This window comes from Gordionus sp. m RMFG-2023, chromosome 3 (genome assembly GCF_954871325.1).
Source record: "Gordionus sp. m RMFG-2023 chromosome 3, tfGorSpeb1-WG-v2, whole genome shotgun sequence".
In the NCBI taxonomy this organism is placed as follows: Eukaryota; Metazoa; Nematomorpha; class Gordioida; order Chordodea; family Parachordodidae; genus Gordionus; species Gordionus sp. m RMFG-2023.
Genome location: NC_088777.1, coordinates 28371264 through 28388782, shown reverse-complemented (window position 1 = coordinate 28388782; position 17519 = coordinate 28371264). Strand labels below are relative to the sequence as shown.

The 17519-nt window shown below is 27.6% G+C and overlaps 1 protein-coding gene across 1 annotated transcript in view; it reads right to left on the bottom strand.

The window, feature by feature from the left end:
* Positions 1-17519, bottom strand: part of LOC135927566 (nuclear protein localization protein 4 homolog) — a 97672-nt gene that overhangs the window by 63306 nt on the left and 16847 nt on the right. The window contains exon 7 of the mRNA XM_065463628.1: positions 9034-9125. Within this exon, the coding sequence (XP_065319700.1) occupies positions 9034-9125 (92 nt within the window). The remainder of the gene's footprint in view (positions 1-9033; positions 9126-17519) is intronic.

The window sequence follows — 17519 nt, the reverse complement described above, 5'->3', positions numbered from 1 at the left end:
TCGGGACATGATGATTTCCTTGAATTCAACGTCAATCTAGCGGTAGAGAAAACTCTTTCATTGGATGTGCTAGTCGCCGGAATACAAAGAATTATTTTAACGAGTCTGGAAAGATAGGGAAGTTCACTCTTCTTTCCTCTCCAAAAACTTAGAATATCCATATATTGTGAATGTCGTTTTCCAAGAAGAATGTGGCATTCTTGTTCTAAGTCACCTAACGTGGAATCATAATTTGTATTTTGTTGAATGTTTATTTGCCAATTTTGTCAAATAACTTGAATTTAAATTCCTCTTGATCCTCAATAGCTATATTTGTACCTGAATATCATCATTCTCTATAGGTTTAAGATGTTATATTATAAATTCTGATGCTGAGCAATTTTGCTCTATTATATACTTTGACACAATTGTTGAAATCTTGGATCTAAAAGAGAAGCTAATACCTAGATAATTTTTTAAATAAAAAATAAATTAATGCTAAAATGTTGTTTGACAAATGGTTACAATTAAATTTTATCTATAATATTTTTATTAAAGTTTCTTCTTTTAGTTTATAAAAAATAATGATTTGTAATACACTTAAAGCTTAACATATAATGAATAAAATAATATAATTCTACCCAATTTTTCCAAGAATATTTGTGGTTCAGTGAAGCCAAACGACTTTTTTTTGGTCATTTCGACGTTACACAAATATATTAATTTAATTTTTTTTTGAAATTTTAGATTATTTAAAATTTATTAAATTTCTTAAAATATTTTTTTTTTATCTTTTAAAAGTTTATAGAAATTTGACAGTTTCTTTAAATTTTGAAAGAAATGCTAATAGTTCTTCTACCAGATCAGATTCATAGTTTAATAGTTTGAGAAAGTGTTTCCCAATTCTTTTCAAAAGATTATTAATTAAATTCTTATTTAATCCAATAGGTTTTCTAGCATAATTAATATATTATGCCAACGTGTTGGGGCATTTAATTTTAAGGTTTTCATATGCGTGGAATTATTATTATTATCATTGGTATTGCCAATTTAAAAATGGGTATCTGGGTATGGATCAGTGCTATCAAGATCTAACATGTCTGATGTTAAATCTATTGTACTTAGGCATTTTCTTTGTTCTGCCTTGAATTCAAATTCAACCTCTGCAGTTTTATATCTTAGAGCAGTAATAATTTCTCAATTCTTTTGATGGGGATTTCAACAAGGTGAATTTTTTAACTATCTCCAGATTGTGTAAACCATGACCCAAACATAAGTGGTGTTCATATTTACCTAATCGAACACCTTTTCTAACATTAGGCACAGCATCCATTCTTCTTTTTTCCTTTTTTAAATTCCTCTTCTATTTTATCAATCTCAGTTAGAATAGTCTAACCTGTTTTATGGGTCATATAATGAGTTGCTAAATTAAAGTAAATCATTTCAAAATTATCATTTATTAAATGAAGTGTAAATGTAATATAGTTTCTTCTTCTGTATTGATCTGTCCACATATTGAATGTAATTGAGCAAAATTTTGGCCCTGAGTTAATTTGTTCTTATACATGTGCATATTGATAGGTAAACATCATTAAGAGCAGTACGGCTTAGTGTTGTTCTGTCAGGAAAATCAGTATTAGAATTGATAACTTAATATTTCTAAAATAAGTATTTTGAAATTTATAACAGAAAATCATTTATCATTAATTTATATTAGACAACAAATTTTGGAGAATTTATCAAGAAATAAATTTGTTATAAATTTATTCTGGGTTGTAAAGCTACACAGAAACAGAGATGTTTAGGACAAATGAATATGCAATTATCCAATATTATTTAAATCATTCATGTTTTGTGTAATCATATTGTTAGCATGGCTATGAAATTCAACTATTGTAAACCTTCCTCAGCAGCCAATGCTATTTTACTAGAACAAAAAAGACATAAAGGTAGATCTATTATAGATAAATATATCAATTTTTTTATAAATTTGATATCTTCAAATAATCTTTCACTCCTATATTATCAATTGATTGAAAAGGTAATAAGTCAGCACAACATAATAACACAGTTTCTTCCTAGAAACTATTTTTTAGGATTTAGAATTTGTCTGGAATTTTGGTTTGGATATAAAATATTTTCTTAAGTTTTACGATTTTGATAAAGTATCTTCTTTAATATTATGATCAGAAGTCAAGTGTTTTAACAAATTTCCTGTGCTAATGTTGATTGAAAAGTTTTGAATTTTATATCTAGATTATATTTTACAAAACATATATTTTAATTTATTAAAGAATTTGGCTTAATACGAGAAAATAATATTTAAAAAAAAGACTGTGAAAATGGATTATTTAAATCATTATCGTTTACAATAGCCTTTTCTAAGCAACAATTATAGTAAAATTTGTCAGAATTTATGGAAATTGTTTTTTATTCTCTCTTTTTAAGTGTAAGAAATTAAAAAACTTCCAACCAAATGATTTTTTATTTTTATTATTTACTGTTATAATACTAAAATTATTAATAGATTTATAAAATGTAGATGCATCCTTTTAAAAATATGTAAAATTATGGTAACTTTTGGAATTTTAGATTTTTGATTGATTGAATTCTATAATGACGTCTATATAATTATGATTTTAAAATATATAAAAAAAACAATTAATTAAAACCCTGTTTAGCATTAAAAAAATTAGAACAGTTATGTTGACCAATTATTAGAATAAAAAGGTATATATTTAAAAAAATTCTGCGCCGGCCGTGCGCCGCCGAGATTTTCATAAACGGCGGCGTTTTCGACGTAACCAAAAAAGTCGGCGGCCGGCCAACGACCGACCGGCGCACAGGTCTAGCAATATGTAATTTAATTTTTAAAAAACCAGACCTAGCTGACAGGGGCAGGAGAGTGTTATATTTTATAAGGTTATATTCAACGCTATTTGAATACTATATTTGTCATACAATATTATAATTTTCCTATATTTAATAGTATATTATTAAGGTCAATCTAATTGCATAATATTAGAAGTTAAATTACATAATTATAAAATACTATATATATAGATAAGAATTTAAAATAAAGATACCAATTGTTTTGACTATAAAATTTGGCGACGAGATAAAAAAAATTAGATCATCGGTCAAGTTAAATATTAAATATAATTGTATATTTTTTTTGTTTAAAAAAATATATATATATATATCTTTTTAGAAATTAGGGAAAAAATTATATTAAATGAATTCAAAAAAGAAGAATGTTCTCTAGACGACTATGTAGATTACATTAAATATATGCTGAATGTAAAGAATCATCAAACTGACGCCACTTTGAAAAAATTATTCATAGCTTATGGAGAAATAAATATTATAACTGATATAAAAAAATTACTATTTCTAAGAAAAATTGATGATGTGGTATGGGCAGATCTATACAAAATTGCCAAACAACTTTATAAAGATGAAAGAACTGTTTTGGCATCGAGAATTGATTTCATTAAATTAAGTCACGGACCAACAGAATCCGTATTGAGTTATTTAAAAACTATAAAGGAGCTAGTCTGAAGATGCGAATTCGAAGTTAATATAGAACTAAGAATTCGCGATCAATTAATCGCTGGACTAAAGATGAACTAAATAAAGAACTACGTTTAAGATACCCAGATACTAGAGACCAAAACCAACCGTTAGGCAACAAAGTTACAGAAATAAATAATACTATTAAAATGGTTTATAAAATCAAAGAGACGACTTAACATAAAATAATAAACGATTCAAAAATTATAATAATAATAATTGATAGAATAATGATAATGATAATCGGCAATATCAAAATGACTATAAAACATATGTAAAAAGAAAACCAGTGCAAGGTTATAATAACTACACAAATAATAATAATATAAGAAAACCGTGCTATTTTTGTAATCGTTTTCATGCTATTCGGAATTGTCCAGCATACGGAAAAACGTGCAACAAATGTAAGAAATCAAAACACTTTGCCGTGTGTAGTAAAACTAGAGGAAAGGTTTACGCTATAAATTTCAAGTCGACGACGATTCAAATTTCTCAATAAGAAAAGTCTATAAATGTGGACAGCACCCAACAATTACGGTATTAACCCTTCACTACATAGGTGAAAAAAACTCCCGCGGTTACATAGGTGGGGTCTATTTTACCCCAAATTTTAAATAGCTATATCTCAGAAAATAATAAAATTTAAGAACTAAAATTTTATATACTTATTGTAAAAATATTAGAGATAATAAATACAAAATTTCTAGATTTACATTTATTTCTAAATAAAGTTATGATATATTTACTAAAGCTGCTCAAAAAAAAATCTTTTTTTTGGAACTTTCCTTAATCATATGATATGACCAAAAATAAATGAATGGAAGCAAATTTGATTATATATTTTATTAATTCAATATTTTATAGTAATAATTAAATAAATTTTATAATAAAACATCAGATATTAAAAAAAATATTTGATATTAAAGTTCATGCATTTTTTTTAAAAAAACATTCACGACATGTTACATACATATGATCTTTGCATATTTTTGAACAATTTGGACAAATAAATGAGGATTTCTTGTCCCTAACCCTTGGACAAGAGGAGCACCTTCCTTTTTGTTTGGTTGAAATAGGTTTTAATTCCTCTATATTTAGCATGTTCCCAATATTATCCCTTAGTAGTTTATTAACATGTGGGTTTTCATATCTATTACTCATTAATAGAGTTATTAGCTCCATTGCTAATAATTTTATAAACTTTGATCTATTAATCTCCTTTAAATTATTGGATTTATAAATTATTAAAGAATTTATGCAAGATATATTCAACAAATTATAAAAAATTGTCATAGGCCATCTATTTGTTATTCTGGATATTGAATAATTTGAACATAGCTGATCCACAACATCAACACCAGCTTTGGTAAGATTGTAAAATGTGATAATTTCTGGTTTTTTCAAATCCCCAGTTGATGTATCAATATTGTTATCATAGTGAAGGGTAGAAAGCATCATGCTTATACTTTTTTGGTACATATGATACTAATGTCATATTATCTTAGCAGGCAAATAAACTTGAACAAATATCTCTCTTTTTAAAATTAAATGATGTTGGAAACTGCTATTTATTTTTTCTTAAAGTTCCTACTATTGTTAATGAATAGAAATTTAATAAATGTATAGCAAGTTCATAACTGGTAAACCAGTTATCTGTGGTGACATTCCTATTACTCTTAGAAATGGGCTGAATTAACCTTTCAACCACATCAAAAGGCTTATTTCTCAATTTATAAGGTCCTTCAGGCTGATTGCCAGCATATAATTCTATTTTCAAAGTATAAAATGTCACTAGAATAATTGAAATTAAAAATCATATGTTAAATTTATGATTTTTAACTACACCGAAAAAATAAATAATATAAAATTTTCAAATTTAAAGCCATATATATCAATCAAAAAATAGATATAATTATATTTTTTTCAATTATATTTATTAACCTGACATACATAAATATTAGTAATAAAAAAAAATTGGATTTTAAAAAAAAATTACATCATTACATAGGTGGGGTATATTTTACCCCAAGCTCAACAAATAGCATATATCTCAAAAACTATCAAATCAATAATCATGAAATTTGGAAGTTGTATTCCTTGTTACAAAATATTAAACTACTGAAAAAATCAGGTCGGAATATCTTCTAGCTTTTGTATTATAAAGATTATAAAAGTTGTGGGGTCCTATTTACCCCACCTTTGTAGTGAAGGGTTAATAAACAACCACGAAATTAAAAAGGAATATGATATAGGATGCAACAATATGGAATAAAATAGGGAGGCCAAAACTTAGAATGGTTATAGCTCCAACTTCATATTGAAACAATACAATAAAAATTATGGCAATTAGATGATAAATAAAATGGCCTCCGTTATTAGTTACAACAACAAATGATGCAGTGCTATTTGGATTTCCATGGACTACAGAATTTGATCTATCATTACCAAAAAATGTAAAAAATCAATATGATCATCAATAAATATGATAATAATAATAATGATAATGGTAACGTGAATATTGAAAAACTATATAAAGAATTTGCTACGGTGTTTGATAATAAATGAAGATTAATAAAAAATGTCGAACCAGTAAAACTACAATTGAAAGAAAATACAAAACCAATTGCACTACCAGCTAGAAGGGTACCGTTGCCTTTAAGAAATTGAAAATGAACTGAAACGTTTGAAAAAAAATAATATAATAAAGAAAATAGATCCATCAACAATAAGAGTAACCTGGAGTACTCCAATTATAGTGGTAAGTAAAACTTCAGGTGAACTACCATTATGTGGTGATTTAAGTAACATTGAATAAATTTTTACTAAAAGACTATCACATTCTGCACGTTTGAAGGATTAATAGCAAAAATCGCTAATGGAAATAAGTATACAACATTAGATCTAAAAGACGCATATCTACAAATGAGCATTGACGATGGCCAAATGGATACTAAGGCTATTTACGATTATTTTTTGGTATAGGTACAGCACCAATAATATTTCAACAATATATGGACGATTTACTGGCTGACGTAAATATACAGCAGTTTATTTAGATTTTATAATCACAGGAAAAAATGATACATAACATATAGAGAATATAAAACAAGTCCTCAAAAAATTATAAAATGCGGGATTAAAAGTCAAAACAAGCAAAATAAATTTTAAGAAAGAAAAAGTATCATATTTAGGATACATAATAGATCATATGGAATACACCCCAGATAAAATGAATAATAGCAATACAAAAATATCCAACTCTAAAAGATAGACATAACATAAAATCATTTTAAGGTATATTAAACTATCATACATGGTTCATTCCAAACTTATATGGAATTATAGCCGAATTACATAATAAAACTAGTAAAAATGTTAAATGGAATTAGATTAAAAAAGATGATACATTATTTGAAAGAGCAAAAGGAATAGTAATAGAACAAAATACTATACAGTTTTATAAACCGGACCTCGAGTTAATATAAGAAAAAGATGCATCTAACCAAGGATTTGGAGCGGTACTCCTGCAAAAATATGATAATGAAAAAGAATTTCCAATACTTACACCTCAAGAACTTTACAAGACGCTGAAAAGATTTATTGTACAATAGAATCTAAAGCAATAATAAACGGCGTAGAAAAATTTAATAAATATTTATATGGACGAAAGTTTAAAATACGGACGGACCACAAACCTTTAATAAAGATATATGGTAATAACAGATTTAAGCTCATTAACAAACTAAAGATTATTACGTTGAGCTTATAAATTATCTGCATATGATTATGATATAATGTACAAGAATGGTGCTAATAATATAATTGCATATGCTTTATCGCGAAATCCAATAGAAAAAAATGATGATAGAATAACAAGCGAAAATAATACAGTGAAATATATAAGAAATCTTACTTATGACACATTAACTCTATCTAAAAAAGAACTTAGAGATGAAACCGCGAATGATCCCATTTTAAGAAGAGTAAAAATATTAATAAATGGTACAAATATACAAAATAAAGCCAGAATTACAAGCTTTTAGAAGAATAGATAAAATAAAAAATGATGACGGTATTTTCTTTTGGAATGACAGATTAATCATACCGTACTCACTTCAAAAAAAAGTTTTACATATATTGCATATGGAACATCCGGGTAATGAAATCTATTACGAGACATTATATATTGTGGGAACAATTAGATAAAGATTGTCGAAAAACTAGTTAACAAAGGCTTCGTTTTTATGGGGGGGGGGGGCTTGCATGCCCCTTTTGTTACAGATTTTAAGCCCGTGGCGACCAGGTTTCCTTTAATGGCGTATTCCTATTTTACATTGTTTCTATCATTTCTTATATTTTTGAAAAATATCTATAAAAATTGTCTTTCCATAATTCAATTTATTACATCATTTATAATTTATGATCAAATTATTTTCCTATATATTTAATGAATATTAATAAAAAAATATGTTCAATAAAGATTAGAATTCTTGAATATATAAATTAGAATCCTATATTTTTGATATATATCACGACCATGTGGGCAAAATACCTACTTGGACAGGGCATTGCAAGTCCCAACATATCAACATCTATTCATAAAACTATTTTTATTGATTTGATGTTTTTCTTATCTTCGGTATTATTTAATTTAATAATAGAAATAATAGGACTGGCTTAGATTTTTAAATTATCATTTTAAATAATTTGGGCTGCATATTTTAAAGGGTCTCAATAGGAAATAAAAATATGAGAAGAAAGTGAATTTTAAATGATTCACTAAGGGATTTTACATTGTTTAATTCATATCACTTAAATTTATTTTATCCCTAGCCGGGTTCATATTTATTTGGTCTGACTTGGGTTTGCAACTTTTTTTATAAAGTCCAGCCCTGATTTGAAAAATCATACCATCAGTCCATTCCAGACAGGGCCTAGTCTCTTATTTATATATTAAATCATCAGTATAGAATTGGAGTGCTCCACTCAACATTTTCAAAATTTTTGAGTTAGAAGTGGATAATATCTTATTTATTACCAATATATATAAAAATATAAACTAGATTAAAAAATTTTAATTTTGCATGTCAAAATTGATCAATAAGCTTTTCCTTATTTGATTTTAAACTTTAATGTTGATTTCCTTCTCATTTTAAACATTTGCGCAAGTGAAGCACTCTAATTCTAGGCCGACAAAATAAGATATAAAAACAAAATGGAGGTAAAAAATTTAAATAATTTAAGAAATAATTCCATAAAAATAAAATTCTATGAAAATATTTTTCTAGAAAAATAACCCAAGACCATAAACCCTATATTTTTAAAAGGTTTGAGAATGCTAAAATTATGAGTGTTCTGAGTTATAGAGTTCAGGTCCACAGCCCGGTTTAAAACTTAATTACCTTATTATAATTATCAAATACATAAGAGGCTAAATACATTGCATTTATTAAAAATAATTGTATGAAAAGTGATCATTACTTGTCTCCTGCCATCAATTTACGTAGATAAGAATGAAACGACATATATTTAATAGGAGGAATATGATTCTTCATATAGTTTTCGTCGTAAGGCTAATTTAATCATTTGTTTTATGTAAATTTTAATTATTGGTATGTAGAATGTAATGTATCACGTTAATTCGGCGCTGATAATTCAGTGTGAGAATTCGGCTCAATGGTAACAATCAGGCGCAGCGAAAAATCGATGTAACGACAATTCGCCGCAAATCTAATTAAGCAACGATTTATTTAAAAATCATAATTTTGAAAAAATTGATTGGCATTTATAATATTATAGGGTGTGTTGATGGTTGAACGTTAGTCCTATTAATTGAATCCTGGACATAAATTTCCTGAACAAAAATACCAAAATTTTAATTTGAAAAATAATTAATTTTATTAGAAATCATATCTACTTCGTTAAAATCTAACATATATATAGGGCTGTTGAGCAGCGCGAAGCAGCAAATAAGTATTTATTAATTTTTATAGAACTAAGTTCAGGCTAAGGTATGATACCAAGCTCGTGGACTCGGTTAGCTTAGGTCTATAAACAAAGATAAGGATTAATGTTTTTAATAAGAAATATTAATTTAATTAGACAACTAACTCCCTGCATTCGGTAATATTTAACAGATATAAAGCTACTCACCAATAAGTATCTATTAGTTTTTACTGAACTATGCAATTCAAGGTCTGATATCAAGGACGTAGAGAGCGTTAACGGTTAGCTTAGTATTATGCAACAAAAGTAACGGTTAGTGTTTAAATTAGATGAAAAGAAATACAATTTTTATTAGACACCGCAATAGATTCTGTAAGATCTAACAGATACTTAGAATGGTGTAGAATAAATAAATAAAAAATCCTCTTGCTAAGAATATAAAAAATTTATTAAAATTTGAGTATTTTTCTCAGTTGTTTCTTGTCCGAGTGTATTTTTAACTAATTTTTTTCCGAGGATCTTTTTGTCCAAGACATTTATGTCCGATATTCATTTAATAGGACAAACGTTCAACTATCTATTTTTTTAAATGCCAGATAATAATCAATTTGTTTTTATATTAATAAAATGATGATTTATAAATAAATCGTAACTTAATTAAATCCGTGCTGAATTATCGGAGCCTAGTATTCCATATAGAAATGTCCTGCGCCACTTTAAGTTTGAATAAAACATTTAATGAAGAGTTTTTAAAAGATTAAGATAAGGTAAATTATAAAATAATCATTTTTGTGGATTTCATAATTTCAAAAAATTATTATATTATTTGAAATTTTTTCAAATAAACTAATATCCATGCTGATAGAACTAGTTAATGTATGTGGCCCAATGGTCTTATTTACATACAGATATTATAGCCATTAGGCCAAATCTTTGATTTTGAGTCTGGTATCACATTATATTTAACCCATTAATGGTCAACGTACCAAATCTGCAACAGTTGTTATCTATTGATTGATTTTCAATTTTTTTGAATTGAAATAATTTCAAAAGCTTTATGATTGTACTATAACATAAAAAAAACATTTTTTAAAAAATATTTAGGTTTGTGCTAGATGCCATTGAAGTTCGACAATTTTAGACTATAAAATGCCATAAGTTCTAGACTCCCTCGTTGAAATAATACTTTTTTTAATGCAATTGACATAAATTTATTTTTTAGAGATACTTTCTTCTTCTTCTCTATATGATTTCTTATAGATGCCTTAACTTATTCTAATTAATTTTGGCCCATCATTCTATCTATTCTCAGATTTATAATCATGTTTTTTACTGTACCATTTATGCAACGTTGACTACATAAGGGTTCAAAAAAGGTAAATTTTCTAGAAAAAATTATATAAAAAATTATATAAAAAATTAGCATAATATTTTATTATAAATTTTTGTTTATATTATTACTAAACAAAAATACTATTTTTTCATCATAATATTTTTTATTTACAAAAAAACCCAGAAAATTCAATTTTATTGTTATTCTCATTATATTTTTTCATTTAAATATAAAATTTATTTGTAAATTATTTATTATCATCTTATATTTGCCAAAATAATATTAAAATGACAAAACAATTTTTCACAGTTGTTGAAGCCCTATCCATGCTTTTCGATGAAGGCGTTTATAAAACCGATGCTGTAATTATACCTCCTAATGCTGTCTTAGTTAGTGATGAATAAGATTTCGATGAAAACGATCTAACTGACACCTAATCTTCCAGGGGGATCAAAATTCAATATTCAGCAGACATTGATATTGTCTCAAAACCCTAAAGCAAATAAAATTTTCAAAATAATTTAAAATGTAGAAAAATTGATCCTATTTACACATCAAAACCTACTGATAATGATAATGAATTATTATCGAATTTCGATCGGAAAAACTACAATAGAAATATTTTAATTAATTTTTGATTAAGAAATGTATTCACTGCTTGTGGATCAATCATATAATTACAAACAAAACAACAGACCAAATTATTATAAAAGAATCAGATATGAAAAGATTTATAGGAATTCTTTTGCTGACTGAATATCATTCCTTACTACAAGAAAGAATATATGGTCGAATGACAAAGATATTACTATAGAAATCGTTAGGAATTCAATGACACAACATACATTTCGCGATATCAAAAGAAATCTACATTTATCTAATTACTCAACTTTTGATGAAGAGATAATCTTTATAAAGTCCGCCCATATTCAAATTTACTAAATAAAAGTTTCACCAATTCGGTATATATTTACATAATTTATGCAAAGATGAGCAAGATAACTTATCGAGGAAGACATTCCTGTAAAATGTTTCTTAGGTAAACCCATTTGATTTGGAAATAAATCATTAACCCTTACTTCCTTCGATGGATATATATTTGCATATATATATATCAAGGTAAAAATAAAAGGCAAATGGCTTCGAATCTTGGATTAGGAGGTACGGTTTATACAAATAAGTATCTTCTTTGCATTCTATTTACTTCGATAACTTATTTTACATCTCGAAGGCTTTAATCGTATTTGAAGCATCTTGGATTTTTCGCAACTGGTACTATAAGAGAAAATTGACTTAAAAATTCTCCCCTAGAAACAAATAGTTATAGCAAAAAAAAAGAAAGGAGCTATTAAGACTACCGATATGAAAAGATATATGAAATATTTGTAGTTCGGTGGAATGATAGTTCAGTGGTGACAGTTGCATCAACATGTAAAGCTCTTAGCCCGCTATGCAACGTATCAAGATTCTCTCGAAAGATTTTCTCAAAAATAATTATTACAACCTAATCTTATAAATTCCTAAAATTCACATATATGGGTAGCGTTTATCTATGCGCCTAGTGTCAACATATAAAATAAATATATGAGGTAAAAAATGGTGGTGGCCTAAGAAATTTTATTGATCTAGCAATAGTTAATTCAAGTTATGGAATCGAGTGAATCTTGATGATAAAAAATCATTACTAACATTTCAAAGGGAAATAACTAAGACACTTTTGAAAACTCCCCTGGTAAATAAAAATATTAGTACAAGTAGAGACCATCCTAGTCAATTGTCCAAACTTCCAAACTAAGTGAAACACCTGAAAATTCATGATCATTATGTTACATCGATAGCAAAAGGCGACGTTGTAAGTTTTGTCATAGTGAGACAAGATATATATGTAACATGTGTCAAATATTAATACGATTGTTTTAAAAAAATTTGATTAAATATAAAAATTCAAAATTGTATCTTATAAATATAAAATTAGTTAATAAATTTTAAACTATCCAGGGCAGTAGCCAGGAATTTTCAGCTATGGAGCCAGCTGCTTACTTAGAGGGGGGGGGGCACTATTTTTTAAAATAAAACAAATATTTAAGCATTCATAGAAATTTTTTATACGACGATTTTTATTTTTAAATTTTAACATAAATGAATTAAAGGATAAATTTTGTGTTATTTTTTTCCATTAGCCATCAATACTAAATTTTGCTTACGTTGATCTTTCACGACTCTCTAGTACTCGATAGAACTCTCTTTAGTGTAGAGAACGAGGCCTCACAAGAAGCCGTTGATACCCCAATGATGATGGATGCTGAGTAGCAATTATACAATTTAAATGCATAATGATATTTTTTTATACATAATATTTAGGATATTTTTAAAATAATGTGTTTCTTTAACTTCTGCAGCTAATAATCCTTTAGCTCTTCATGATATAAAATTTCCATATTTAAGCTTAATAATGATTCTAAGGGGGCCATTTATCTGATAAAAAATAATCAAGGTCAAAGAGGGGACAATGTATTAAAACATGATAGAAAATTATAATCATCTTGTGTAAATTTATCTAAAAAACGATCAACAAAGTAATCAATAATTTCATAATAATTCCTTTTTAAAGAATTTCAATTGGAGTCTTTTTCACAATCAAATTGTAATTTGGTCTCGACTAAAAAATCTTGAAATTTATAGGCATTTTAAGTACCCTTGAGGATTTTTGGGGAGTGAGGCTAATATTTTATCAGCTTTAAATAAAATCAATTGCCTGCATATTTACAGGATACGTTAAAGCGCCTATTATACAACGCATTGGATAAATTAAAAAAAATAACAATATTATTATACCAATTTTAAACCATAAGATGCAACATGTGTTTGTAGCAATGTATAAAAGAAACTTTTTTATTAATTTTTTTTTGAAGTAGGATTTGCACTCCTTCATTTCGGCCAGACATAACGTCTGCCCCATCATATGCCTAGCTTATTATATTCGTTGAATTAATATTTAACTCATTAAGTTATTTTAAAATGCAATTAGTAATGCTTTCAGCAGAAAGATGTAAATTAATAATTCCTATTAAATTTGTTTGGACTTCTCCAGAAAAAATATAGCAAATAATTACGCTCAAATTTTCACAACCTTATGCAGCATCTATTGTTTCATCAGTCTTAAGACAAAAAAATGCATCTCACTTATGTTATATTTATCTGAAATATATTTCTGCCATAATAGATATTACTTCGTTTTGAATCTGGGGTGGGCATTTTTGGGTATAAATTTCATAATTTTATATAATTCAGGATCTTTTTGGGTGGTGTATGAAAACATTGCCATGAATAGTCCAGAAAAATAAATTATGTTTTCATCATTTGCAGCATCTGTAATTTTAATTGAACCAGTCCCACGAAAAAATAGCTCCTGAATGCTAAGAAATAGCATCAAATCAAATATTGATTTAGATAGTAACGACTTCGGTTAATTTGTTGGCTTACAAAAATTGTTGTTATCTCAGTATCCTATTTATATTTAGATTTTTATCATGCCAAATTGTTATTGAATTTAAATGAGCTTTTAATTTATGTTTTAGCAATCTCTTATTTGCAGCTAATGCATTTCCCAATTTCTGAATCCCTTTTGTCTAAATTCATCACTTGGGATATATAAGTATTTCCTACATGGAAAACAAAAAGCTGCGTCCGCTTATACCCTGTACTCCAACCAGTCTGGATCTCTATACCATGATATTTGAAGCCTTCCATGGATATCTTTTATCACGTAATTGTTTAATTTGATTTGCTTTGGTTCATTTTGGCCAAGGTTACCTGGGATTTGAATTGAACTAGAATTCTTAGAAGACTTTTTTGACAATTAATGGGTTAAACAAGAAATGCGCCAATACTACTTTTTTTGACGATAACCTACTACAGCCAATATCTGGCTCAAATAGTAATATTTAAAAACTTACTTAAAAAGAACTATAATTTATGTAAATTCTAATGACCATAAGTCAGTCTCACGGCGTCTTTAATTTTTAGAACGGGGCACGTTCCACACTAATCTTGGGTGGGTGGTCCATGTCCTTCCCCGTCCTAACTTTCCATTCCAATAATTTTTTAAAAATATAATATAAATTATTTTATATTTATCTAATTTATAAAAAATATATATTCAAATTTCTTTTATAAAATTCGAAAGAAAAAACATATTAATAAATCATAATGTTATGTTTTGTAAGAATAGACAGAACAGATTTAGTTTCGTTTAAATTCATTTTAAATATGGACTTATAAAAGGCAATTTTTAAATATAGCCTACTCTTAGATTTTTATAAACCCATTCTCAGTAATTCCTTCTTCCATTAATAAGTATGCGAAGATGTTCATATCATAAATATATAAATAAATGCTATTTTCAAAAGATGTTAGGTAGTAGAGAAGATCAAGACCGTATAACAATCCCCCATAATTTTTTGGGATAAAATGGTGCACTTAAAACATTAACCATTTTGTGTTTAATATTTTTTTAGTTTTTTTTTGTTTTCTTCATTTAATGTATTTTAAAAAAATTATAATTATATAATTAAAAATAAAATTCTATAATTGAGTCCCCAAAAAGGAACCATAATTGTGTCTAAAAATTTCAATTTGAATTTTTTGCCGAATATAAAGAATTCGCTGGGTTCATTTGTAAAAAGCCGTATTTTATTTCCCAGAATTTTAAAAACTTATATGTTGATGGCGATAAATGCCTGTTCGTAGAGGTCACTACTGAAGTGAATATGAAGTTTTTAAAATTTTTATATTTGTTGGTCTTTTTAATTTCTGCCTGTATTATTAGATTAAAATTTATGTTTGAGGGGAATGACGAGACACATGTGTAATTTCATATAAGTGATTTACCGAGGGCCCAAAGTATGGTCATACCATCAAGTCTTACGCCATCTACTTGAGATAAATTTGTTGGTTCAAGATTGTTCAGAATGTGGACAGTTGTTAGGCTTCTATTTATTACATGGTTTACTGCTGTGTGGCGTTGATGTCGCCCTTGATTAAATATACAATTAAGGCCATGCCTACCCTTTGAATAGACGGGTGATTTGCATTTGATGCAAGCATGATGCTGTACGATGTCACAACCTAGACGTTAACAAATGGTTACAATCAATTGTTCATCTGATAAGAGATTACCATGGTTACGACTAGGGAGTGATTCTAACCATTCAGTACCACCAAGTCTGTCAGATAATTGAAGAAGTTGAATGCAATCTAAAGGTGGGTTGACTGATATATCTCTGGTATTTCGAAATTAAAGGTGTGAAAAAGTGTGTGATGATTGATGGTAAGTCAGTGTTAATGGGTATATTTGCCTTCCATTTGTCAAGCGTCATCTAACAAACGATCAGTAGGGCATATGAAGCCAGAAATCATAAAATTGTTTGATAATCTAGATGATATGAATGATGATAAGGATAAAAGATTGAGTGGCAAAAAATCTAAACCGTCTAGTTTAAAAGGTAGCTGAGCAAGTGACCAATTGAATGAGTTTAAATTTATGTTTAAAATTTTTTCTAGAAATATTTTAAATTTATCCTGAATTATAGATATGAATTCGTTGTTTTTGAAAAAAAAAATGATGATCGGAAAATGTGCAAATTTAGGTATATAAAGGCATTTGCGCATTAAAAATAAACTTTGGTGTGCCGGTAAGTGACATAGAATGGGCTCCATGCTGTAAAAGTTTTTAAAAATGTTATGAAAGAAATCTTCTGACTTGGTAGCATTAGCTAATGGGGACCCAAGTAGCGTTAAACTATCGGGAGCAATGATTTGTCATCCAACTCTTGTGGCTTATTGTTTAAAAAACACAATTCTGTTTTATTTATGTTGAGTACCAGGCCGATAGCTTGGGAATTGATTTCCAGATGTTAAGGCGCTAAGCTAAATACCATAGATTAAGATCTAGGTCAAAATTTTGTTTAATTTGATAGATAAGATAATGGATTCCAAAACAAATTAAAGAGGTCCTAATGGATCCCCTTGTTGGATGCTTTCTTAGGATAAAATCTGAAAAGATCCATATGTCAGAGGCGTCTGAAAGCCATATGAGGATTTAATGAATTTAGAATAACAGGGAAAAGTTTCATAGAAGAATTTTAAAAAAGAGGTACGATGTAGGCTATTGAAGGCATTTTTGAAATCTAGTTTACATATTACAGAGTCTGATGGTGGGTTTTCTATGTATATTCTTAAGGTATGAGCCGCTATGTCGCAACCGCCCTTGATCCCAAAACCTAGTTGATAAGAATGTTGACAGCAGTGGCGTAGCTAGGAATTTTCCTTAGAGGGGGTCTATACATATAAAATCCTGGGGGCTTCCCACTAGAACCCCTTTAACGGGCCTTCGGTCATTTTACCCGGCATTCGGCCGGGTTTATCTTAAAAATCATAACCACATTTTCGACAATATATAATAAATATTTTTTTTTAATCCATGAATAATATGTTATTATAATTTAGTAGATTATTCTCAATGACTTTATAATAATACTACCCAGTATAATTTCAATAGTAATATAATATCCTTCCACAAACATCAAAACCAGAAAAATATAAATATTAATGGTATTTGATACAAAGTCACTTTTAAGTCTTTTGAACGTATAATCTAAAATTCTCTAGGAGGGGTCCAAACTCGTAA